General features: G+C 38.1%; 1 protein-coding gene across 2 annotated transcripts in view; it reads right to left on the bottom strand.

Moving 5' to 3' along the window:
- The window catches only part of GABRA1 (gamma-aminobutyric acid type A receptor subunit alpha1), a 38,875-nt gene extending 12,216 nt beyond the window's left edge, over positions 1-26,659 (bottom strand). Inside the window, exons 1-7 of one of the 2 annotated variants that reach the window (XM_079320041.1) lie at positions 26,264-26,659; positions 23,931-24,018; positions 20,167-20,279; positions 10,921-10,988; positions 6,564-6,784; positions 4,923-5,005; positions 498-641 (exon numbers count right to left, since the gene is read on the bottom strand). In XM_079320041.1, coding sequence (XP_079176167.1) covers positions 498-641; positions 4,923-5,005; positions 6,564-6,784; positions 10,921-10,988; positions 20,167-20,279; positions 23,931-24,004 — 703 coding nt within the window. In that variant the 5' untranslated portion in view covers positions 24,005-24,018; positions 26,264-26,659. Of the gene's footprint in view, positions 1-497; positions 642-4,922; positions 5,006-6,563; positions 6,785-10,920; positions 10,989-20,166; positions 20,280-23,930; positions 24,019-26,136 lie in introns of both variants that reach the window. The other variant, XM_079320042.1, reaches the window with a different exon arrangement.
- Positions 26,660-27,688: the final 1,029 nt, after the last annotated feature.

The following is a 27,688-nucleotide window of genomic DNA, read 5'->3' as shown; positions in this document are numbered from 1 at the left end:
ATTAAATTTTTGGAGTTAGAGCTGGTGCAAGCATTAAAGGAAATCATGTTTGGGTGTTTTCAGATGCTTTTGAGTTTGATGACAGTTTTTTTTCATTCTCTAAATACTTCCTTGAGAAACTAAGTGCTTGCTTTTAGTGACTTCACTGCCTCCAGAAATGTGATCTTTGAGGATTCATATTGTTATGCTATTTTTATCAGCCTATATAGTAAGCAGTTAATATGAGAAGAACATGAAGAGTTCTTCTTTATTACATAAATTATTGTTTTTTCAGGCTAGATCTGTAGGAAGCCTTTTAATTGTTCAAATATTTTTACCACCAGCTCAAGTAGGAAAATAATTCCAGGCTGTATTGTCTTTTCAGAGTCATATTTTCCTAATTTGCAGTACTTATACTATAATTTACCCCTCACTCTGATGCGCCTGTATTTTTGAATCCTGCTCTGATTACATCTTGACAGTTAAATATAACCCTCCCCAATATTTTTTGCACAGACCTGTGCTGGACTGCACGATTCCAGAGTCCACAGTTTGCCCCAGCAGATCGTACTGGTTCAGCCGAGATCCATCTTCAGCCACCACCACTGACCTGGCTGGTTCCCGTGTCCACTCGTACACAACCTCTGCTCTGGTGTAAGCATCTGGTGGAGGACAAACACACTGATTTCAGCTCTGCACTCTCTGCTGCCTTATGGCTCTGGCACAACGTTTGGAGCACTGGTTTGAATATTTAATTCTTTTTAATTATCTGTGGAACACCACAACTATCTTACTGAAATTTATCTGTAGGGGGTACAATTGATTTTTACAAAATAGCTAAATATCTGCTGTAGGGCTGGATTAAGGTTGGTCCTCCATGGCATGAAAATATTTTTCTCTCATGTGTTTCCTGCCTGTGTAAAGAAGTGAGAGTGAGAAGTGGAATTTCATGAGCAAACCCCAACACTTTTTGTAACTTCTAGCTATTGAAAAGAAAGATGATCCCCAGACTTTCCAATTTTTCATAGTGTGATGTTGTCTGGGCCTCTGAAAGTCCTTCTCAGAGTGGCTTCAGTGATCTTCTCCTCAGCCTGGATACAGCTCCCCATTTGGTCATTGCTGTAAAATGGATCTAACCAACAACTCTGAGGCTGCCTAGGAGAGTGTGAATTTAACTCACAATTACTCTGTTCTTTTTTTTTTTTTTTCCTTTGGTTATTTCTGAATAGTCCTCACATTCAAGACTTGAGTTTGGAACAAGGCAAAAGGAAAGTACTCTGGGCTCTCCAAGCCCAAGCAGCCTAAGTGAGATAATTCAGATAATTCAGTGGCACCTACACATGCCATTGAGGGGCTTTGTGCTGTTATTTATGGTTTTTTTCTATAACTGAGTTACACACAGATATTTTTATTGCTAATTCTGTACTAAATTGTGTCATTTTGTTCAGAATCTGGCAGCTCTTGCTCAGAGCAGTTGGGTGGGAGTTAATTGACTACACAGAGGCATCTCATGTAATCCTTCACACCTAGAGAGTATCCAAAGGCATGAATGGGAATAAATGTATGGGCAGAATCTGCACCAAGTTTGCACCCACCAAAGGCAGCTGGAGCTGCATGGGACATCTAAGGGATCCAAAATGACAGTAGGATTCTACCTACAAGATGAGAATTTCCCTTTTTTTCAGACTGGCAAGGAGGAAAGGAAAGGGGGAAATCTGATTCACTCGACTATATTTGTGAGATGGCAATTTTACCTTATCAGTGTAAGAGATAGCAGCTAGTAATTGAAGAGTTCATTGGGTAGAATGTGCTGGTAAATTAATTGCATGGCATTTGATTCTGCATTATTAAAGCTGAAGAGTGCTTTTATCTTCAGGCTTCATATTCCCTAAGCACTGTAATATATCTTGGAATATGTTTTTGGAGTCAATGGCAAATGCAAACCTACATCTTAATAATTCTGCCTTTAAAAAGAATGGCCAGAGTAAACACAGAAATTGACATGCTAATGTAGTCACATAAAGACAGTAATAAAATTAATTTTTGAGCATTTGTTCTGGAATGAGAATATGAGAATATTCCAAACTATGAGAATAGTTTGCTGCATAAGCAGCAGCATGCTCCTGTCACTGCTGGTTTCCAGGGTGGCCTCAGTTTTAAACTGACAATCAGATGTTTGTGGTAGGAGTTGAGGAGAGCATCTGCCTTTCTGATTTTGTTTTGCCAACATATGGCATTTTGCTGTTCCAGAATTTCTTCAGCATTTGTCACATTGGATTTACACTGGAATAACCTCTAGCTTAAGCTGCCCTTTGGCAAATCACTTCAGCCTTGGAGCTGGGTCATTTATTGGTCTCTACAATATTGGCAGAGTCCACAGGAGATGTGCAACTCCTTCATTGTGAGGCTCTTGGGAATCCAGCTTCAACAAGTGATGAGGAACAGTGGAGAACATAAAAAAATCTCTTATCCAATTTAATCTAAAACAAATGGAGCTAGGCAAAAACTGCCTTGGGGAGCTAAGTATTAGATTGTAGTCTGCACTTTAAGCATGGATTTTGTGACAATTAAATGCATTTTCCACTAAATTTCCCAGTCCATTAAGATGATTATAATTAATTGCTTTCGTTTGACAAAAATATCCAAAATGTATTTAAATATTATTTTCACTTAAAAAGTGGCAATTAATTATAAGATCTGTCCTTTTTTCATGTTTAACAGTGAGTCCCACTTTTGTAACTTGCTTGGGTCCAGTCATTTGTCCTTTTGGAGATATTTCTACTTATATCAATAACAAAATATTGAGAGAAATTATGGCATATGATCTGATGAGAAAGAAGGGACAGATCCAGCTTTAAGGGCTGTTTTCACCAGTGAATTCTTCATGCAATGTTTGCAGTAAAACCATTTCACAGAAGGAACTCCTCCCCATGATTAGGATCTCACCTGAATTTAGTGAGTGAATGAAAAGTTTCCTTGAAAACTCCTTGATTTTTGTCTAATGATCCTCCCAAGCATATGTAGCTACTTGTTTTTTTAGGGCCAATTTTGAACAGCTGCCACAGAACATTAGTGTTCAAACAAAGAAAAAAAAATGAAAAAAACCAGTAAAACATGACAGTCCACAGCTGTACTCTGAGCTTAGAATGTCAGTTATTGCCTTTGAGTGGTGGGAGGTCTTTTTATCAGAAACATCAGTGATGGTTTTGCTCAACTAAGAAAATTACATACATTCCAAAAATATTTTTTAAGGATAAAAAAATCAATTTAGATACAAAATATGCTGCTACATTTGCATGTTTTCAGCTGTCTTGTTCTTGCCTTCTGGTGTGGTTCTGGAGTTTTATGTAAATCCACATTATCTATCACTTTTATTTAGTAATTTCTGCAAATTGTAGTCATTTATTCAAGTGAGACAAAGTCCTTAGTAATCTGGAAAGCCATGCACTTTGTGGAAGAGTACACAAATTAATCTGGGACACAGTGAGCCAGAAAGAACTCAGTGTAGGAAAAAAACAGGGAATTCTGTTCATATTAGGGAAGGTCTGGTGTTTGGGTGATGGCTCAGTGATGCACAGATGTGGTGATATGAGTCTTTTCAAGTCTATAAAATTCAGTCTAGTAAGTCAAATTTGGTTGGAAACTGTTGCTGGTTTAAATTGTCATTAGCATTTTTTGCAGGGTTAGCCATCTCCCTTCCTCTCAGCTCCAACACAATGCCTGTCTAGTGAGAACAGCAAAGGAAATTTGGTCCTGCAGACACTCCTGATCTCACTGGGATCTCTGGTGCACAGATTTTTATTAATCAAGACCACATTGCAGTATCTGTATTGTTATAAACTGGAGTAAAGCTTCCCCCATTTCACTGTTTCACAAGATATTTGGGAAGATTTATTTGAAGTGCTCTCTAAGAAAACTTAACATTCAAGGAGCAAACTATTCTTGTCAGTTTTACTCCAAGGTTATATGAGCTTTTTGTTCTCCAAGCTTTATCTGGGAGATTAGCAGCCCTTTAAAGACAAAACATTGGTGCTGTCTCATGGCAAACATAGAACTGTTCAGCCCAAAGTAAATTATCTCCTGTCCAGTACCACGTGAAGAATGAATTGGGTTTTCTGTTTGTTGACTTCTAAAATTGATCAAGCCACCAAGTAACCATTATCAGTGAAACAACCTATTTCTGCTATAAAACAAGTAGCCATTGAGGAAACAATTTGTACACTGTTACATCTTCCATATATTTTAACATCCTTGTTTTTGTTAAATTAACTAGAGTAAATTAGATCTTCATGGCTTATTTTTTTCTTTATATTTTATTTCTAAAAATATTATGTTTAGTTGCATATCAGGTTGGTTGCTATTCAAATTGAAGTTTTGGGGAAAATTCTCCTTTTACCAAAAGCTTTGTCAGTTATTGCACTGATTCCAATTACATGACTTTATTCACTATGTTCTCTCATCTAGGGCTATGTATGCCACAAGTTTAAGGACTCTCTTTGGAGATTTCTGAGATTTTTCACTTCCAAAAATGTTCCATGTATGTATATGAGTATCTTATACAAAAACCACCAAGACTACAGTAGAAAAACTGTTTTCACCTAAACCAACTCAGTTATCCACAGCATGTATTGCTTTTCTTTAATACTGATTTTGGACTTTAACATAACAAAGCAACTATAAGATTAACAACATTTTCAATGTGGCAAATTACTTTTTTAGATATTTAGAGCACTGTCATTTTCATCTTAGGTGAATGTCCAGGCATCACATATTTAAGACACATAAAGGAGGTCCACAATATATATATATAAAAGAATAAAGATACAACCCTGACAAAAATGTGAAAAATACACAACATTAAAACCTTGAGGTTTTCTCAGTTGCAAAATATTCTTTTAAAGTGGCCTAAAAATGGGAGAAACCTCAATTTAAAATAAACTTACAGCTTCCAAATTTCAAGGGGCAAGCATGTGCATCCATAGGAAAGTCTTCTAAATGCATTGGACATTCTGCTCTCACAGTCAATCTATAATGGATTAATGAGCAAAAGGACACATTTATTCTGGTTTCATAGAAATAGCAAATAGACTTCTATTAAGACACATAGCATAAGTACAGCACAGTATCTCTTATTAATTATTATCTGTGATTATTTAGCAGTTACAACTGGACCTGAATTGCCTGGCTGAGGGTGCAACTGCTCTGCCCCTCTGCCCTTCCTCAAGGTACATCAGAGGTGCACTTTAATTTGGTGTGAGGATTAAAATCTATTAGTAACTGCAATTGTTTCCTTCCTGCCATCATTAAATTGGCCCATTCTGGATGCTCAGACATTTGCTGAAATCATTTAATTGCTATCAGCTTGAGTGCAAACATGTATCTCAATAAAAAAGATTAAATGACCTACAAACAGTCACATACCAAACATCAGCAGAGGATGAACAGTAATACTTGAAGAGTAGGCTGAATATTGCATTAAGACACTTGCAAAGGTGAGGAAATAGGAATGGTTATGATCAAAAGAAGAAACACATGTGAACAATGTGCTGCCAAGATAGTGTTCCTGTGGATTAAATCCCTGACAGCTGAGCATTTAGAAAGGCAAGAAAAATTGACCTGGACTTGTGTAGCTACCAGGCAAGATGATTCTACTTCAGTCTAGCCAGTCTTGAAAGATGTTGCACAATAAATTGAACATCCCAAGTCCCTGGAGCAAACACTTGTACTGGTTTTAAAAACACCTTTAATATTTTTTAAAGAAAACTCAGTGTTCAATCTCTGCACTAAGTTATTCATCTTGACTTGAAGTCAACAGAATCCCTTTATACCTTGTTTTGATTCCATGGGAGACATAAAGAGGGAATGTGCAGCTCTATAGAGAAAACATACCCATTTACATTTTTATTTTGTAGTTTTAAATCCAGAATGTTTGCATGACTGTATATCATCATTATTTCAAAAGGATTTATTTAACTCCTCTAATGACTGGACAGCTAAAGTTCAGTTATCCATGAAAACAATAATATATTTCCAATTAAAGCTGTCAGCTCAAAAAAAAATTTTTCTCCTAACTTTCCTAATGCTTTAGTCAATGGAAAAAGAAATGTCTCTTTTTATGCTGTCATGCTTTATAATCACAAGCACAAGAAATATCAAGAACGGTCCATGAATTCTGTGTGCATTTGTAAGTTCTTAGAAACAGCTTTCTATAGGACCCAAAGATTAAAGACCTTTGCACACAATTTAGTATTATATTAAACTTTCAGTCTTTATTATACTTGCTGATGGAACCCTTGAAAGCAATGCCAAATTAAGATCCTCTGCAAACTGATGTATTCCTAATACTGTAAGCACCTTTTTAAAATCAGGCACTAAGATGCATCCAGGGACTGTAGAGGTAGAACAGCAGGAGAGGGAAAATAAGCACTGCAAACAGCTCAGTCTGCCCATCATCCCAAGGCCTATTGTGAAAATAATTATTAAACCAGGAATTAGGAATAATATAAGTAGTTTAATATTTGGAAAATATGCTTTCACAAGTTAAAATTTAACACTAAATGAAAATGTAATATTTTAGGGCTCACCTCATTGTATATAGCAACGTCCCATCCTCTGTAATTCGTAATAGTTTATTTGGCATTGTCATGTTATGAGCCACTGACTTCTTTCCATTGTGGAAAAAGGTATCAGGTGTCCAAATTTTGCTGGCCATTAAATTATTCAATCGGAGAACAGTCATTGGTCCTTTGAATTTTAACCTCTCATCTTTCCAGCTTTGGCGGAAAAATACATCTATAGTGTATTCCTACATCAATTCAGAAAAAAAGGAAAACACTTATCATATGTTACAATATGAAAACTAGAAAAGTATGTTCTTACCATTCCCTAGAAGCAAGATGATTATAAATGAAATTAGTCATTATCAGAATGTTTGTTTACTGTATTACTTACAATGTACCTGAAACTGGTTATTACTGTATTCAACAGAATAAACATCAGGAAATATCTCAAAAGTGCCCATGTGTTAGATATAATAAAATGGAAACATAATTCACCTTTTTCCCACTTGAACTGTAATTTGGAGCTGCAGGTATATAGCACAGGGAACGTGTGTCAGAGTAAAATAAGCCTTGGGAGAGATCATACTACAGCCTTTTGTTCTGAATGTCTCCTTAGCATAAGCATGTAATCAGCCTGCAGTGAGTTCACATTTCACTAAAACTACATGGTCTGATTGATAAGATGTGGGATGGCTCATCAGGCTAAATGGTTGGCCTTTTGGCCAAGAGTGACAGTCTGATTCCACACTGGGATTCCAGGACTGGGCCAGGGGGGAGAGCAGCAGTGGACATGGGGACAACCAACACTCACTACAAAATGAAAGAAATATTTGTGAAAAAGCAACAGAAACCAAGTTAAGAGAGAGAGGGTGAAAGTAAAAAAGGTATGTTGGAATATTATACATAAAATATAGATGTATGTGGGGTGAAAATGAGAAAAACTGTGAATGCAGTGCAGTACAGTGTTTTCCCAGGGAAGAAATCCTTCCTCACATGGAAGTTCAGTATGGGATTTTCCTGCCCCTTCCATCTTTGATAAACTTTGATAGATATAAAAATCAAAAGCAGTTATACAAACGTTGTTCTGAATTATTTTGAATGAGACAGGGCTGAGAAATGGAACCTTTGCTGAGATCTCCTGTGAATGGAGATGCCAAATCCTGAAACAGAGAGAACTCCCATAGTGAAGGCACACAGAGGTATAAGGAAAATCTGTCCTGACATGTTAGTAAAGAGAAAACATTGTGGAAGGGACATGCAAAATGTCTCCACAGCAAATTCCTTTAGATTTGGGTTTTTCCTTTTTAACATCAACACTACAGACTGCCCAAGCTTTTCTGAGCTATTTATTCCTTGTGCAACTATCAGCAAGAAAGACTGGTGATTCTTACTGATGTGTATTTTCCCTGCTTTTAGGGTATGAAATGTCTGAATAAATTTTTTGACATGGAAATGTAGTTACTTGGGGTGTTCTAATTTTGGGTTTGTTTGGTGGATTTTTAAATTTAATATGATTTTATTTATATCCCAGACCTGTGAATCATTTGGGCGCAGACTTAGTTGTATTTCCATTTTTTAATCACTTGCTCAGTGAACTGCTGAAGCTTGAGTTTATTCAGCTTCAGTGAAAGCAGTTTGCAATTATAGCCAATTAATTGCTTCAGAATTTTCCTGGGTCATGGCCTTAGGTTGAGCTGTGACAAAATCCTTTCCCAGCTGTGCAGCAGAGTAGAAGAGAAGGAGGTGTAAAAGACAGTATCCATCATTAAAATTTTGGATTTCCTCCATGTTTTACTAGCAGCAAAGAAAATTTCCTCCTACACACATGGGAAAGGTAAAAGACATGTCCAGAAGGTGACATCATTTCAGCAGCAGGTAAGCCATTCCCATTTCCAGCTGCAAAGGGAGTGAGTGGGAAGTGGCACAGGCTGAGAAAAGAGTCTGGTTTTTCTCTTCATACACACACAAGGTTCATTTGTTGGGAAAGGACAGGGAGTCAGCAAGATTTGATAAGGGTCCTGACAGCATAAGATAAAATTCAATTAAAAAGCAGCTGACAGGTCATGCTGGTGCAGGCTGAACCTTTCCCTATCCCAGGTCATCACACCATATAGAGTGAATTAATTTTTCTGAGATATCTCAGCTCTTCAGCTTTCACTATCCACTTAATTAATGAACATTAATTCTCCTCAAATGAATCCTGACAGACAGCTGATCTTTAGGGCTGAGCCATCAGATACTATGATTAGGACTTTCTTCTATACAGAAAAAGGCAGCAGAAGGATTTTCTCTAGACTATGCACCACAGCAGTCACCTGTGTGCAGACATATGAGTGAGCTGGAATTTGGAATAAATTCTCCACAGTGGAGACTCTTCATTCCACAGTGTGCAAGTTAAAAAAGAAGATTCCTATCTGCACTTTGAATAAATTATATGGTGTTGAATATTTATAACACTTTGACTTAAATGTTCTCTAATTCACTCTTCTAATACTTCTCTCTGAAGACTGTTATTCACAGGGTAGACTACTCTGTGACCTATATGAGGTTCTGTACAGGAAGATAGTAAAACACATCATCATTCCTGAAAAAGGTCATTCTACAGAAAAACTGGGAATGAAGGTTTACTAGAAAAAAAAAATCTGTCTTTATAAAAAAATTAATTTTGAAATGCTTCTTATTCCAACAATACACACCAAAAAATTTCACAAAAATGACAGTTTGTATGAGAACAGCCAAATACTGGTTGTTCAGTTCATTCCACCACGTGAACATGCCTGAAAACCTGCACAGCTCTTCCAAAAAAGGTGATTTCATTTTAAAAAGTGCTTTTCTCCCATTTAACTTTATTCCCTAGTATAAAAACAAGCCAAGACAGCCTCTTTATAAAATAGCAGGCTGTGTCTATGCTGCCCATAGAACTATTGACAGTGGGTAGAAGCACCATGCACAGAGCACATTGCACAAGTATACAGTGAAATTAATATAAACTCTGTATTCTGGCAAATTCTTCAATTTATCTTTCTGTCTCTGATTTCACACCTAGTTCCTCAAGCAAAGGTTTAACATGAGCAGCCTGCACACGTTACTTTTTATGGAAGGTGAGTAGGAGTTTTACACTAAATACTTTTCTGTGAATTCTTTAGATTTCAAAATATATGAACACCTGCCTCTGTGTTTCTTGGTCACACATTTTATTAAGAGGATGATGAATTCTTTCTCCTGTTTAACTGACTGGAAAACAGGAGTCAGCATGGTATGGGTATCATGGCATTGGTTGCAATTATAAATTTGACTTTAATTTTATAGCAATTTTCCAAGCAATCAAAAAATAGTGTCTTTTCATAAATTTCACTTAGAAAAATAAAATGTCTTTTAAAAGTTGCTTTTTCTGGTTTTCCATTCCTTAACATTATTTTGAGTAGTCAGAAACTTGTAATAACCTGGTGTTTAAGGCCTGTCTACATTTTTAGCTCAAATTAAGCACCTGACAATTTCATAGTCAGAAATGGAACTTATTCCCTTTTCTCTACTTATTTTATTCTTTTTTTTTTTCTTGAATCTTTCTTTAGGTAAGTGTATTTATCTAAATGCTAGAGCTACAAGTTTGGACTGCTTTCATTTCTTCATTTAAATTAGGATGTTTCCAGCATTCATCCCAATACAGCACCCAGCAGATACTGGCTGCTTTACCCCTCTCAACAGCAACCCACTTGTGCAAACCTCATTCAGATGCAAAATTTAAAATACCTTTCCCATATTTCTACACAAATCTTAGTATCTCCTCAGACCAGGGCTCACAACATCTTCATTCCATTTTCTGAAAATCTCCATTCCCTTCAGTTATCTGGCAATTTGATTTTAATATTCATTCTGTAAAGAAGTGACACTAATTCTCTCATTAATCTTCTCTTTTGAGCAGCCAAGATCTAGGAAAGTCGCTTTCCATTGATCAGTAGCTTTTAATATAAAAATACAGGTTAGACTGTACAGATGTCACACCATAGGCATAACTGTTAATTGCATTTTAAGATGATGATCTTTCTTGGCAAATTGGATCAGTGATGTGCCAGCAAGGACCTAAGCAATCACCCTCAGAAGAATATGGATCCAAATCCCATTTCATAATATATTATGTAGCAAATATAAAGTCTGTTAAAACACATTATTAAAGTCACTGAGGCTTCTAATTTCAAGGCACTTAAATGCAGTCATAGCAGCAGGAATGGCAGCACATAAACACTGATGGCATTTTCAGATCAAGGGTTTCAAGAAAGCCCAGCCTTAAAAGGGGTAAATAAGTTATTGCATATATCTTTCATCCTCCAAATTAAAAAGACAAGAGGAAATGAGTGCTGTAGAAATATAGGCCATCACTTACCATATCATGGTCTGAAACAGGCCCAAAACTGGTGACGAAGATGTCAGTCTTCACTTCAGTTACACGCTCTGGTGGAGCAGGAAATTAGGACAGTGAGTGTCTATAAACAGCATTCATTAGATCTAACCACTACCAATTCTCACAATAAATAGAGAAATTATTGGCTTTGATTAGCCATTCTGAAATTGGTCTGCAAAACGATCCTGAGAATTTACTGTAGAAGTAATTTCACGGTCAATATTGTCAGAAACCGTTTTTTTAATCGCAGTTTTTCCACAGAAATTTTTGAGATGCAACAGTACAGCAGCTGCAGTTCCACTGTTGTGGAAATCTTTGCATTCTTTGTCTGATAAATCTTCTTGTCTGACACTATAACCAGTGCTGGACATTGTACACAGCACTCTGTAATCTCATTTTACTCAGTTTCTGGGCAAGCTGAAATATGGTCTCCAATAATCCACCCTGGACTAGTGAGTTACATATTTTGTACTGGGACCAAAACCACAGAATAAAGAGACAGAATACATTATGGTGTACACAAACATGAATATACTTTATTGCTAAGAGTTAGAAATGGCTGTGTTACCCTTCACTTCAATAAATAAAAAGGAGTTAAATTTTTTTGCAAAAAAGCCCACCAGCTAAACTTCCCTACTGAAATCATCCGTGTAAATGTTTTCTGAAAGTAAGCTCTCTAAATGATAAATTAGTATAAATGATACTTCAGATTTCTGTAAGATGCACATAACAGATTACATGCATATGCTGTATCATAAAGCTGGACCCCTCTATGATTTCCAGGTTATCCATTTGCTCCATGGCACAATGACATTGGACATTTCAGAATAAATCAGTGATTTTAGTGGTCACGGGTGCTGAGATGCCTAAACTGGTATTGATCTCAAGAAAGAGGTCAAACATCTGATTTTAGTAGATGGACTGGCAAAAGCCACTTGGAGAAACACCCAAGTGAACTTCCCACCCTCCTCTCCTCTCCTCTCCACACACACAGAGCATCAGCCCCTTCTGAACATACTGGTGTTTTCTAGGGCACACACACAGAAAATATTCACCCAGGATGGCAGATATCAAAATAACCCTGTTGAATTAAATATAGCTGCAGGGAGTAACACCACCTGGAGGCAGGAATCCAAGCAGAGTGGAGTGCAGCTAACCCCATCAGCTTTCCAAAGTTATGGTGAAGTCAGGCTGAATGCATTTAATATTGTGCTCCACAAGTGAGCATAGTGATTTTGGTAGAGGTTTCAAACATGGAATGAGTGATAACATTTCTGAAATAATGTTAAAAAAAAATAAATTGAGTAAGCTGGAATATTAAAAGTAATCCTAAAGAAAATACTATAGTACATGTATATTAAGCAGACATGCAGCAGACAAAAATTTTCTTAAGATGAAGAAATATATATGTAGTGATCTGTATAATGTTATTTAAATATTGCAAAATAACTAATGAAACCCCCCTAATTTAATACAACCATCTGATTTACAAAGACTTTGGACTGTTTAAATACAATTTGTTCCATTTGACAAGAAAATTCACACTGGAAGGAAGTAAAATATGGAATCAGGGTTATGCAGCCAATTACAATATACATTTCTGTATCTGTGCAAAAGCTCTAATGAGAAACAATGTTACACAATGGTCTTTCATTCAAAAAAAAACTGTGCAACTGCTAAATATATAAAAATGAAAACAGTTTCCTATAAATACCTAGTATTGACAAAATAAAATATGTCCTTTTGTGAGACAGCAAAAATCAAAAAGTTCTACTGTTGTTAGGAATGCAGTTGATGACCCATATCCTGTTAATAAATTGATGCAAAAATTAGGTGGTATCAAAAGTAATCTTCAGGACTCATTAAAATGATGGCATTTCCAATGTATTATTCACAATCAAGGAAAGTAAAACACTGTGATGTGGATGAACTGCTTAATATTACTTTTGTTCTTGATATCTGTGCCTGAGATGTACAAAATGCAGTGGCTATTGAGAAAAGCACTCAATAGGTGAAATTTCCTCCTTAGATGTCCAGCTGAATTAATACATGAGCTCATTGTTACTTACAAACTTTTCAATTAACTTAAAGAAATGTAAGTATTTTCCTGACATCTCATTTTCTCTGGACTTTTGGGAGAGAGAAGATTCTAGAAGCTCTTCAAACACAAAATGATGGTCCTTAAGAGTCCTGAGCAAGGTTCTGTTTAATATAATTCAGCTGATTTGCCTTGCACAAACACAGAATATGCTCTTTGAATCAGCACCATATCATGTGGTGCTATCCTCAATTCTGGCTTTGGGAGACAGTCATAGAAGAGAGGTTGAGGCTTAAGGAAATCACTTGAGGACATAAAATGGGTACTTAAGACTTCTGCACCAAGAAGAAAGATTTCCAAGGGAATGAAAAAATAAGTGACACTTTTTATTTCTGTATAATGTTGCAAAGAATTTAAGTGGCACATGAATCACATGAAAATTAGAAAAGTCAGATTGTGAACTCAGAAGAGCTTGTGTTATCTTCACACTTTAGCAGTGCCCCTAATCCCTTGAAATGCAGATAAACCAATGTACAGACCATCAAATTATTTTTTTTTTCTTTGGTGTGTACCTCACTTTCAAGACCAATGAAAAAGTGTGCACCAAAACAGAGAAAAAGATTAGCTGCTCCAAAGCCATATGGAAGTTTTGAAATTTTTGTTTACTGTTTTACTAATTAGATGATTCAACTGTGCTTTGTTAAGTGCTTCAGAAGTTGTGAGTCACTCCTGCACAGGACATGTGTTTACTCATACAGTTGGAGCTATATATTTAGAATCAAAGTTACCCATGTTCAATTTGCATCTTGATTACCACAGGAAGGCTTAAATTGTGCTTCAAATGATCAGAATGCTTTTTTCAGGAACCACAGATCCTGAGCTCTATCCAAAACCTTCCCAATATCCCTGAGAAATAGAGAAAAGTCTCAGTCATTGACCAAAACAGGCTCAGGTAAGGAGCTGAGTGGATTGCTGGAGAAAAACCCAGCAGACCTTAAGATGCATTAACTGTGTCCCTTGACTGTGCCATCTATCTCATGAACCAGGAGTAATGTAGGGAGATCTGTGGAACATGTAACAATTTCAGTAAAAAGCCCTAAGGAAACTGATAGTGACTTACTGGTTTGACTACAGGCAACCACAGGGTGCAAGTAGTTACTGAGCAGCAAAAAAAAGAGCTGAGTAGCACAGCCAGACACTCTGGGACACAGATTTGGGCAAATGATCCACCTCCAGCTATGAAGGCATCACTCAACCTCAACTACTGTAATTTCACCATTTACAAATACTGTGTTTGGCTAATGATGCTAAACTAGCACAAACTCAAAATTAGTAACAATAAATATTTTTGTTTAAAGTCCCAGGGATCTCATTATTGCTGGAATTGTGATTGGATTATAAATTAAGAACAAAATAAATACAGATTTATTTAAACAGCAGGAAATAAGCTTATTTATCAGGAGAGACCATACATTAAATATTTCCCTTTATGATCTGTCAGTATTTGAGTGCAATGTTTATTTGAATTGCACATTTTGGTGGTTTAAGTTAATTTTATTTTTTGATAAGGCACTTGTTCTTCCTGTATGTCTCATGTCTATCTGTGCTATAATTATTAATATGAAGGAGACATTACCTCTGGCTTTGAATTAAAGGAATTTTGATACCTGTACAGTGTACACTTAGACTAATCAGCCCAGCTGTGTCCTGTGAAGTATTTTGATTGAAGAGCCACAACAAATGCACTCATAGGAATTTTGTGCTGCTGCATTAGTAAGAGTAGAGAGCAAAAAGGAAAAGAGTGAGCTGCCCTGTGATCATCACTGCAGTCTGTGATGAGGTTACTGGGACTTGCACATGCCACTTAATGGCTCAAAGCTGCTCGCATCCTACCTACCTCCCTACTCTTGTATTAAATCAACTTTCCTAGGATTTTCTAAGGCTTTTTTACAGTTGTCTTTAAATTAATCTGGTGCATACAGAGTGGAAAAAAAAGATGAAAATCAGTCCCTTCACTTTTACAATGTTAAGTGTAACACCTGGTCCTTCTTTACTTACAGAATAATGTGTAGGGGTGAGGTCTTTTCATTTAGACTAGAATAATCTAACTTTTTATTATGCATACAAACAAAACCCTTGTTTTCCCTAAACCTTATATTAGCTCAGATATGTTAAAATCCAACAATTTCAATTGTGACCTCAGTAAACAAGAAGAAATTTTATCATGTTTATATATAATGTTTTCATACAACTGAATCTTAAAATCTAATTAAGATAATACTGTGAGGTTCATTTCCCCATCCCTTCCATTCCATGGATGTAATAAATTGCCTGAGATTGACTGATCTTCCACTTAAGGACAGTCCCACTCAAAATATCACACAGGAGACATTAGCAAATACCTCTTACTGACAGCATAAAATAAGTATAATTCTGTTCAATGCTGAAGTTGATAATCTACTTGGGGTGATCTACAGAGCATTCAATCCAACAATAAAATCAAATTTAATTCAGGAAGATTCTGGTCAGTCAAATCAAACCCATTGTTATTTGTTCAATATTAACCTTTCACTACAAAATCCCTCTCAAAGGGATAAGCCACATTTACCTTTATTCTAATTTAAAAGGTCCCAGGGCATGTGGTATCCTTTAGTTTTAGGGAGATGAGACGTGCTGTGCAAAGGTGAAAGTCTTAAAAAACCTGTAGCTGCCCTTGATTTCATGTTGATGAATCCCATCACCAACTACAACCTGCTCTAAGCAAGTTTTCCCCATCTCCACTGTGGCACTTCAAACCTGCTGTGGTGGCAACCCAGGGATCATCTCTGTGCCCCACATGAAGATAACCCTGAACTAAAGGGTTATCTGTATCCATTTACCTGAGGAACTTATTTTTTCCACTCTTCTTCATAGCACTTCATTTTTATTTTTTTTTTACTCCCACTCTAGACATAGTTCTTCACTAGAGAGATCACTATGCACTGCAGTGAATTTTGCTTCTTATTTTACTCCTTCCCAGCACTGTTTGATCCTTTGGGGTTTTTTTCAGGACTGTGTATTTGAATAGAGATTAGCATCTTTATTATTTAGGCCATTTTTGATCACCTCTAGTTCTACAGTCCAGGTAGTTTCCACAGAAAATTATGCCATTACCTCAATGACTTCTCTGGGGTTTTTTTCCCTAATGTCTGACATGATTTCCTTTTTTCAGCTTCAATATGTTAGTCTATGCAAATCCTTCTCCTTGCTTTTTGTAAATTATAATCCTCTCACAGAGTCAATAGGTGTTCTCTAGTATCATTCATAACATTTTTACATTCATTTTGGAAGTTCTATTTTCCATGCATAAATAACTAAATGTAACTATTTGTTCATGTTAATGGATGGGTACAACAGATGCTATTTCCTAGCAGTGTCTGACTAAGTGACTAAGCCCACATATGAAGGAGGAAAAACAAGTAAATAACATAATTTATATCAATAATAATTGATAAGAAGTGAGAATGTGCTAATGCATTTTAAAAAAAGAATCAGATTAATTTTGTCAACTTTGCCATTTTTTTAATAACAAGCATATTCAATCACTCTAATTTTTCCCTGTGGGTCACCAACCCTACTGTTTAATATTTTGGTTAATGAGAAATAATTCTTTCTTTCTTTCCCCCTTGTATAATGGCAAACTGCTCAGAGGTTCTCATTTAATTTCAGATATGGCCTTATTGGGTTATCTGATGTTAATTTCCATTCCCATACTATGGACCATATATAATTTTTCATTTTCCTTTTAAAGTAATACCTCAAAAGAAGATAAAAAAGGCAAGGGCAGAGTTAATTTTAATCTAGCACTTATTCTATGCATGCTCAAAGTGATTCAAAATACCTTGAAATTTTTCATTATCTTAATACTCCTCCTTTTACCCTGGCTTTCCCATGAATACACAGTGTAGCTGCTACAATGAATATTTATTTATTTGATATTTAATGAGATTTCTCCAGAAGTTTGTTCTTGGCTTCATGGTGTTTCATCAGCCACACCAGAATATTTCTACCAAACAGTAAAACTGCTCCCCACACTAACAGGATGTCTGCAAACTGGGGACTGAGAAATATCATGGTGTTTATTTCAAAAAGGATGAATTTCCTCCTCTAAACCCCTTTCAGAATTCATTGCAATTTTTCAGTGACTAAAGATAGCTTTTCATCACTGAATTCTTCATGCAAACACATAACAGCAAGAAAGGAAAAAAAAAAAACCTTACTGAAGAAACTGTCATCTCCCTTTTATTCCATAGGTAAGAGAGAGAGATTGGTGTCTTTTCTGTTTCTGTTCATGCACACAGTTCTGTTCCTGCAGGTGTATGGATCTGGAATCCTGCACTACAGGAGGAGAGGTTGTACTGGGAGAACCAGAGTTCTGCAATGTGCCCTTTGCTGCAAGACAAAGTAACTGCACTGCCCATCACTGTACCTCATCTGCTCTTTCTCAGAGGGCACAGAAAGAATGGAATAGGTAGTTTGGGATGATGGGAAGAGTGCTACAATGCACTCAGTGATACACAGTTTACTGTGCCTAATAGCATGAAGTTTACCAACATGACATGTAATGAGGGTCTCTGGTCCCTTAAATTCTCCAAAAGCTACATCACTGCTAATACGGAAGGAATCAGTTTTAGAACTAATTCTGTGCATCTAAAAATATTGTTACATTGGTAGAATTCCTTAACTTTTGCTTCAAAGTGGATAAAAATTGTGTTCTGATCAAAATATCTAACAAGAAGCCATCACTGATGTTGGGAAGAAGAATGAAACAACTACTTTTCCATAAATTTTAAAATTTCCAGTATCAAGTTATGCTATGATGGAAGGCTACTGAACTTCCAACTCCAAAACCCATTATATATTTTATATATTTAATTAGATTTCTTACTGGATATTTTTATGCATGGAACAATTCAGAATACATTTCTCCATTATACCAAGAATCTAAATCAACTGTCAAAATTGAGTTGTCCTGAGATGCTTCACTCAGATTTAGATACTTTAGGAAGAAGGGTTTGAAGATGTGAGTTTCCAAATTCCTGAGCACACCCTTTATTGTAAATTGCTACCAGGACTGAAAACATCAGCCTAGGTGTTTGTCCATAGTTTTTGAAATCTGTAATTTATATATTTTGAATAATGCTTTATTCAATAGTCAAAAGAATATATTTGCTTCTTACTATACTTGATTTCAAAAATTAATTTACTGCCCACAATTTAATTTGATGTGGGATTCTTTCTTTAAAGCCATGGTACTCTTATTTCTAGTGTTCAAAGCTGACAAACATAAGAGAGAAATTTGCTGAACTGACACCATGAAAATATAATATACTGTGCAGAAGGAAAATTGGATATTTGAGGTTCTTGGTTACAGGCAAGAACAGGGAGCACAATTCAAAAATGGAAGGATGCAAAGATTATTTAAATTTCTGTAATCCTTAGTTAGAGAAACCACTCCAGTCCTTCCTTCCCTCCATCCTATATCACCCATCATTCATTGTTGCTTTTTAACTTTATGCTATTTAACTTTATGAAATGATTAATTTCCTTTCTGTCAGGAGTAAGTTTAAACTGGACCAGATGATTCTTCCATGAGTTCACCTTTGAAGTGTGCATTCAGAAACTCAAATGTAAAGACACAGACATAAGAGTTGATACTGACATGCTTAGTTCTCTTAAATTGCAATCCAGAGAGTGAAAATCCTTTCCCTGCATCTCTCTTTGTTTTCCCTTCTAGTATCACTTAGAAAAATCATGATTGCTGTAAAACTCATACAAGAAATCATCATATGCTCAGATTTTTCTTTTAGACATGGACCAGACTCAGTTTAAAGAGTCTCATTTATTTATTGCCTTCTGTGCTTTATTTACTGTGATAGTGTAGTTGACTGAACTCTACAGTTCCATAAAACAAAGAATAAAGGAGCATTTATCTACCCTAGGTCAAGGGTTCAAGAAAGCAGGCAATAATACTGGTAATAAAAGCAAAAATTTACTCTTATTTTGTTGTCTATTACCTGAAATTGCACACAAAGATTTGCAGACCAAGACATTTAAAATGTGTTAATTAATACTTTTTATCAGAATTTCATCTTCAGCCATTCCTCAAAATCAGTGAACTCAATTTTTTAAAGAGCCTGGCTCACAATTCAAGAACAGTTTGCAAGATGGTAGCCTCAAACCACAAAATAACCTCACTCTCAATTCCCTTCCATTTCATCCACAGGAGATGATATAAGAATTCCTCATGTAATACCCCCTTATACTGCAGTTCCTCTAAGATTGATTATAGGAAAACAGTCTGAACTGCATTTTTGTGGGGTGGGTTGCTCTGTTTTATTTTATCTGAAGAGTCCAAAAGGAAAAAAAGAAGAAAGACATCTGAAAGAATTAAAGCCAACCTTTCCATGCATTGGAAAGAATAGATTTGAGCTCATCCATTTAGAATTTCCATGTTTGTGAACAGTAAGCTTTTAAGACCCAATTTTGGGATCATGTCACAGTAGAACAAATCAAAGAGTGAACACAGAGATGTTGATGAAGACCAAGCTTTGTAACAATGTTTTTATAAGGACAAAATTGCTGGGTGGTTTTATGCCTTTTTCTGAACTCAGCACTGAGAGCAGAAGAAGAAAGAGTTTTTACCAAACCAAAGAAAAAACGTTACACAAACAAATCCTTACATGCCAGAAAAAAAAAAAAAAAAATCTTAAAAACTTCTCTGAGACAATCTACTAGGGTAGAGTGATACTTCCACTTTAAAAAAAACCCCAAATCTTCATGGAAATGTCATAGATATATGGGCTATTTAGGCCTCATTCATCAACTTGTCACTTGTCAGATCACAGGTTGCATTTTTTTATCTTTTATTCTTTATCCATTCAAAGTTTTACTACACATTCAGAGCTAGTCTTGAATTGTGAACCATTTTCTTCTTCTTTTGGGCAAAAGAAAAAAAAACAAATAAGTGAGAAAACCAAGTAAGCAAAAGACAAGGAAGGCATGGCTTTGGGAGCAAAAAAAGTTATGTATCAGCATTATTTTATGTGTCTACATAAACAGAATTGAAACAAGTATATTATAGAAAAATAATAATGTTTTAACTGGCTTTTTATCTAGTGTGCAACATTGAAAATGAGAACACAACACACCTCCCAGCCCTGGTCTCAGGCGGTTGTCGTATCCGTCCAGAAGACGATCCAATATTCTGGTGAACACTGTGGTGTTGTCCTTGAGCTCATCTTGTGAGGAGGTTTGCCCATAGCTGAAACACACAACAGTTAATACTGAAAAACAGTAATCCACCAATAATCTTAGAGAACAGCAATTCCAAAATCTGTTTAATCTCAATTATAGTGGTGTATGGTCACATAGCCCTCCTCCACATAACAAGATTGTAGTGCTTTGTAGAATTCTTGAATGCTTACATTTTCCCTTAAATTGTAAGATTTTAAAATCATGAAAAATCAGTGCCCCTCTATAAATGGTGAGCAAATAGAATGCCAGTTCCTTAATGTTTATCTCATTACTCCTTAATGTTTATAATGTGCTAATATGTGTTTTCCTTGGGAAAACGCTCATTTGTCAGCAAAGAGTAATGTGTTTAATTCATAATAGCTATAAACTGTTTGCATACAAAGAAAGATACAGTAATTTAGAACTGACAAGTACTGACAAAAAAAGAATATCTTCTTTTTAAATATAGAAGTAGATTGAGTGAGTGTATATTTTCACAGATCGATATGTAATTTTGCTTTTATTTCTCATTTTCCCATTACAGTTAGATTTGGAGGACTATCTCCATCTTTGCCTTTCAAGTGTGTAACAAAACCATCTGTTGGTATGAAAATCTCATGTCTATAAAGCTTCCCTTGCAGATCCCTATGTATATCTCTTACTCAAAGGTCCTGAAATTTTACTTGAAGAAGGATAAAATTAAAGCTCTTCAAACTCAGCTACCAAAATCTTACTTCCATCAACACAAATCAGAATGAAATCCTTAGGCTTAATGGTTTCTGTCTGCTATAGATGACACCAGAATCAACCTTTTTCTTAAATCTGAGACCTTTACCTAATACCCTGTCGTGGATGATTCCCTTAATCATAGATTACAGTTGTCTTAAACCCCAACCCAGTAGTGGTTTTTCATTCACTGCTGAGAATACTTCCATTACAAACACATGGAGTCACCAGGGGTAAAAGCAAAAAAGCAAAAGTGCTGCTTTACAAAACATCATTCTGTTGCACACATTACTACTGAACTGGAGAGACAGTGCAGCACCAAAAACTTTCCTTAGGATCAGGTCTAATGACAGAAGTGATTCTTCCACTGGCCAGCCTGTTTTCCATTTGGGGTTCTTGGTGCCCTGCCAGTCTTTCCTGCTCTAACCACTAAAGACCCTCTCAGGAGAAATATGATGTTAAATGAAATTATCAGGTCCTGTTTTTTTCTGTCAGCTGCTTCAGTCAGACATCCTTTGTGCATGCCAGGCTTACATTCCACTTGTTTCAAACACAGAGAGAAGGAGGAAGGACATCCTGTATATAGGTACTCTGGAAATGATTCCAAGTTTATTTTGTAGCACAGGTCTGAGTATTTAACACTACAAATTTAAATTGGTTTCAGGACTGACATCCACAGAAAATTTAGTATTTTTTGGCTTATTTCTGTATGGTGTGAGGTTTTAATGCATATAAATCATTATTTCTAATGAAAAGACAAAATACCAAACAGTTTTTTTTAAAATAGTATTAATTTCCTCTAACCATGTCACACAACTTCATTTAATAAAAAATAGGTTGTTTTATAATTCTTGATCATACATACCTACAATTGAATTCTAAATCACAGACAGTATCTTTTGTGCTTCCTCTAAGTTACCAAATAACAAGTTTTCCTGCTGTCTCTAGCAAGCATTTTATCTTTTAAAGGATCTTGCCTCATATACCTTCCCCTCAATTTCAACCAGGATTAAATTTTATATTAACACTCATTGTCAGAAAGAAAAGCTGTTCTTCATGCATACCTCAAGGATAGCAGAAGGTCATCAGTAATAAGGTGGGAAAAGGATTCAAAACCACTTCAGAAATGCTGATGGTGAATAAATGAGCATGTTTGTGAGGAGGCCTCAGGAAGGTGGGCTGGAGGCAGAGCAGCTGGACACTGTGCCCCACTGCCAGGCTGAAATCACATTTGTCACAGCCCCCACCTCTCTTCCCACCATTTCAGCAAAGACAAAAAGCACCGTGAGGGCCAAGCTGAACCAACATATGGTCACAACAGGAAGATTCTGACCATGTGTGCACACACAGAGTAGACTCTAACTCCAGAGTGATTGTGATTTTTCATTCAAAGCACACATATCAAACTAGTCCTATTGCTGGGATTTTTTATGGTAACAGGAGGGACATGGGAAGACTGTCTGTATCACAGACACATTATCTAATTTACCAGTTGTTTTTTGTCATAAAGCATTAACAGCACTCCAGAGGGAAAGCAAGGCAACTAACAATGACAAAATGCTTTTAAACCCAGATCTGTTTCATGTGAGGTGTGTACATTTTGAGGAAAAAATTACTGCATGCAATTGTGTTTTTACATTAAACCCCAGTCTCATAAAAAACTGTGCACGGACTCCATCTACAGGTCATTATATTCCTGACACACCATCAGACTTTTAAACTCTGCTCCAATGCATTTTAATTTTCACGTGAAGAATGCACATGCACCCATTACAGCCACAATAAATACATGTGCATAGATAGATGAGCAAATCTCTATAGAATAAATATGTTTTCACAAAATTATCTAGCTAAGTCAGATGGAGCACTTCAGGAATACTTCAAATCTTGCCTTAATGTATTATAAAAACTAAGGGGTATTTTTTTAAAACATTATTTGATACAACAGCTGTTACATGAATCATCCACTGTTATTTTATTTTTTTTAAAGGAAATGCTTGTGCAGATGAACCTTTGCCCATCACCAGTCCACACAAATTTAAAATCTTCAAGGCAGTCAAAAAGTAAGTTCCTCTAGAACTGTAAATGCTTAAGAAGACACTGTAGAAATCAAGGCACAAATAGACCTTTTAGGGTTCACTATTGACAATAAAAATATTTTTACTGCTTTCTGGTCATTAGGTAACAACAAGCACATTAATGTCTTTTATAATACAAAAATACATCTGGGAGTCTTAAATGTCTTCTCTGAATTTTGAATTGCAGACAGTACTTCAAGCATACTCTAAACTGCTATATAGTCTTTAGTTTAGCTACTAGTTGTTTGATGAGGTGTTGTATGATTACATATTTTTCTCAATACTACTGTTGTTTTTAGATTATGATTTCAAAAATATTCCACAAACACTCAGTGCAGAACTTTCAAACACAACTGTCATGGGCTTTGATCTTACAAATTCTTCTTCTTGCAAGCATTCTCCCTTCTCCTGGAAGGTCTACTTCAGATTTGCAATACAACTACTAAGCTAGCACAAAGTCCTGTCCAACAAAGAAGTTAAATTATGCCTTTGCTTGCAAGCACAATAAAGTTACTGGAAGCACTTAAACAAGATTAAAAATAACCCTTCATTATACTTTTTTCCCCTCTGAAGGAATTTGTACTTCTGAGTAGTGATTATATAAGAATAGAAAGAAATTGCACAGGTGTTTAAGAGGTAGATTAGTTTCAATTTGTTTCAGAAAGCTTTTGCTTATTTTCTTCACCATTTTGAACAAAAAAGTTTCTTGCAAACAAATCATAGTTTTCTTTTAAACTTCACTTAGATTTAGGTGGGACTTGAACAGGGATTAACTTCCCCCAATACCCTTAGTGGTAGTGCAGTATTTGTCTTATGTTGCTATGTAAATTAAAGGTTCCTAAAATGTGTTGGGGCATTAAAAAACACCTCCCCACCTTCTTTCAGTGAGTGCATTCAGGAGGAGGCTCCAGGCCCAGAGGCAGTCACAAAGCACCAGGAATCTCTTCATGATGGACTCTGGAACTAGAAAGAAAATAACCATTAATATCCCCCACATTAAAACAGGTCTTAGAGGGAAAAAAAATCTGACATTGGCAACTTGTGCAGAATAATTTGATGTCAGGCAATGACCTCACAACAGCAGAGCTGATGCCACTCAGATAAGGGTGCATGGCCTTGGCTGTTCTGGTTACATTTTACTTTTAGACCCACAGACCCAGGATGGGGTTTATTTTCTGGTAAGGGTGTACTCTTCATACATTGCTCTTGAACTTGGGCAAAAACAATTACAAGCAAAAGCTGCTGTCCCCAGACTCTGTGAGAATTCTTATTCAGTTTTCCCCTGTGCTGAAAATGTGTCAAGGCACCTCCACTGCATTTCCAGATAACCAAGTGTAATTGCTTTTCCTTTGACTTGGACCAGCCTGAGCCCTTCCCAACCTCTGGGCAGGTGTCAGTGTGTGGAAGTGTGGCTGAGGACAGGGATGCTTTCCTCACAACCAGTTTTGCTGTGATTTGATGGAAGCAACTTTATTCTAGAGATACAACAATCCTCCTCTCCCCTGCAGTACAGCATCAGAAAAGGACTAAAATGAGCAGATTCTAACTCTATGATTTGCTGCTACACAGGCACACTTTAGGGCTAAAGGGCACATTTCATAATGAAACCACATGCTGACAACCTATACAGCACCTCCAGAATCTCTACCAGTCTCTGAATGATGCTAGGAAATGTTTTTTGTATTAGCAGCCTTCTCCTCCTCTCCAAGCATCTCCTATACTCTCTCCAGACTTCACTGAGTTACTCTCAGTTTACATTTAAGTAAAAAGTAACACAACTCAGAAAGTTTCTTCTATTTTCTAATAAACCATAAAATCAAAAGTTAGCTGATATTTGTGGAATCAGTGTTGCAGATTCAACTAATTGTCCAGGAGATGTTGCAGGTCCCTTTCCATAGCAATTCAATGTGTGCTGGAATACATTCGATTTTTAGGATTCATTACGTAAATAGGATTAACAAATAGGATGCCTGTGTTTTCCCCCAACAGTGAATTAGAGGGGTTTTTATGTGCCTGAGAAAATGAAGCACTGTACATAGAAATGTTGTTGTAGCTTTAAATAAAGCTCCCCCAATTCACTGCACACTCTCAGGAACAATTTAAATCAATAAAATAGCACTACAAAGCAGCATGTAAGCAATGAGATATAATTAATGCATTTATAGCCAAATGATGGGCAGATATGCACTGAAGGGGCTGAGCTAATCTAACTGGATAGGAAGGAGCTGGATGTGGCAGGAAAGTGTGGATAAAGATCTTCAGGGACGAGACTGCATCCTAACTTGCCCTGCAATCAGCCCCTTTACAAGGGGAAAGACAACATCTGTGGCTTAAAAAATCACCTTCTCCCGGTCCTGCCAACTTCTTCCTTTGCAAAAGGCTCCTCGGGATGAAGAACGGAAAGTGGATTATTCTGAACTATTCTATCTGTTGAGCTCCACACTCGCCCCCTTTCTCCCAACACCACCCCCTGCTTCGATAAACCCATCCAGGTTTATAAATCCCGAAGAAGGAAAGTTTCTTGCAGCTGGAAAAAGCAAATGTTAATGAAGACTTTGAATGAGCGTGAAAGCCCAGCAGCCCCCGGCCTCCCCCACCTGCACTGCCTGAGAAACCAGCGGCGGCTCTCCCATTCAAAATGGGAGCAAGAGCCGCGCTTCTGGGAGTGCTTCAGCAGCGCCCACTGGAAGGGAAAAAAGAAAAAAAAAAAAGAAAAAAAAAAAAGGAGGGGGGAAGTAAAAACAAAAATAGGGGATAAAGGTGGGGGTGGGCTTTTGATGCATTTTGACTCCCTGTGAGAGATGTGCTCCTCTCTGAGGCTCGAATCGAGACTTGTTTTCCTCCCGGCATTTCAACTTTGCATCCCCCGGCCCGGAGCAGCCACCCCTCCCCTCCCACCGCGCCCGCGGGAGGGAAAAACCCAAACCCAAACCCCTTCTACCAGGGACCGGCGGAAACCAGTGCGCGCTAAAAAAATAAATAAATAGCATAATTGACAATGCCCATCGATCGCTGCGGATTTTCAAGCTGGAGGGATAGAGAGGGGAAAAAAAAAAAAAAATCCCCCCGATCCGGCGGTACCTGCGGAAAGAGAGGAGAGGAGCCGCCCGCGCCCGGACGCGGTGCCCGCAGGCGGGAGCGCCCGGAGGGTGCGGGCGTGGGTCCGTGTGTCCGTGTGTGTGTCCGTGTGTCCGTGTGTGCCGGGTGCGAGCCCAGCCGCCCTTACCGAGGCTCGGACCGGCGCTGCCCTGCCGGTGCCCGCCCGCCGGCGCGGAGGCTGCGCGGCTCCGGCTCCGCCGCTCACTCCGCCTCGGCCATCGCCGCCGCTGCTCCGCTGCTCCGCGCTCGACACCCAAATTTCTCTTCCCGATATTCCGACCGCCGCTATACAACAAAAGCTTTCTCTTTACCAAGACAGTAGTAATACGTCCCAGGGTAAACCGGATGTGAAATAGGCTGTGACTTCATGCCAGAGAGATTTTATTTTAGAAAGGAAGGTGGTACCAAGCTCTCATCTAGAGACCAATCCGCCCATTTTTTATATGCAGCACAATTTAACTTCCAGTGCTCTCGCCCTAATCCCTTTCTCTCTGGCTGCAGACTCAAATCCTTCTACAATCCGCAGCATTATTATTACTGGGGGGGAGGCTGTGCGGCCGGGGGAGGCTGTGCCGAGCATCTTTACACACCAGCAGTTTACAAAACAGTCTATTTTAAGGCTCGTACATTAAAAATATAACCTATCGGCGTTAGCGTTCAATCTTTGATCGAATATTTATTTAGTCGCGGCATAAATATGAATGAAGGCTGGCCAGGGGTGTAGAGGATTCAGCACTACGCTCGTGTGCCTATAGAGTGTGTGCACCTATAGGGACCTGCCGGCAGACCAAGGCTGTAAGCAGACGGGGACAGGGATGCTGTGCAATACTAATTAAACGCAGGTAGCGCGCATTTTGGGTGAGACCTGCAGGAGCTCAGCTCCGGGAGCAGGCGGCTCTCCCCCACTGGTGCCGGGCAGGTGCCGCGTCTGCCCGCTGCACTCGGGCTCAGCCGGGGGCTGTGCCGGGCTGACAGCCCCTGCCCCGCTGCCGGACAGCAGCCGGGACGGTCCCGGTCCCGCAGACCCGCGCCCGGCTCGGTCCGCGGCGGGAGGGGAGGGGGGGCTGCGGCCACTCCCGGACACGCGGTGCCCTGCCCTGCCTGCCCTGCCCTGCCCTGCCCTGCCCTGCCCTGCCCTGCCCTGCCCTGCCCGCCCCACCCCTGCCAGCCAGGGGCACAGAGCTGCCCCGCAGCCGCGTCACTGCAGCCCCTGCCCAGACCCGCTCCGCTCAGACGGGGACGAGCCCGGCGGGCGCCGGCAGCTCTGCGGAGGAACAAGCGCGAAGTTGGACGCATCAGGTCCGGGGAGTGTCAGTGCGGGAGCGCAGGCAGCGCTCACCTGCCCTGCCCAGGCGGCCGCCTTGAGCCCGAGGCGCTGCCACCAGCTCCGAGCCTTCTGCAGAGACACCAGCGCTGCTGCCTCCAGCACAGCGTGTCAGCTGCCCTTGCTCTGCTTACAGATAACATGAAGTCCTTCGCCAACACTATCTCTTCCTTAGAAAGCACTACCAGCATCTGTGGGGTAAAAATTTCC

This window comes from Erithacus rubecula (genome assembly GCF_903797595.1).
Source record: "Erithacus rubecula genome assembly, chromosome: 16".
In the NCBI taxonomy this organism is placed as follows: domain Eukaryota; kingdom Metazoa; phylum Chordata; class Aves; order Passeriformes; family Muscicapidae; genus Erithacus; species Erithacus rubecula.
This window is presented reverse-complemented; position numbering and strand designations above follow the sequence as displayed.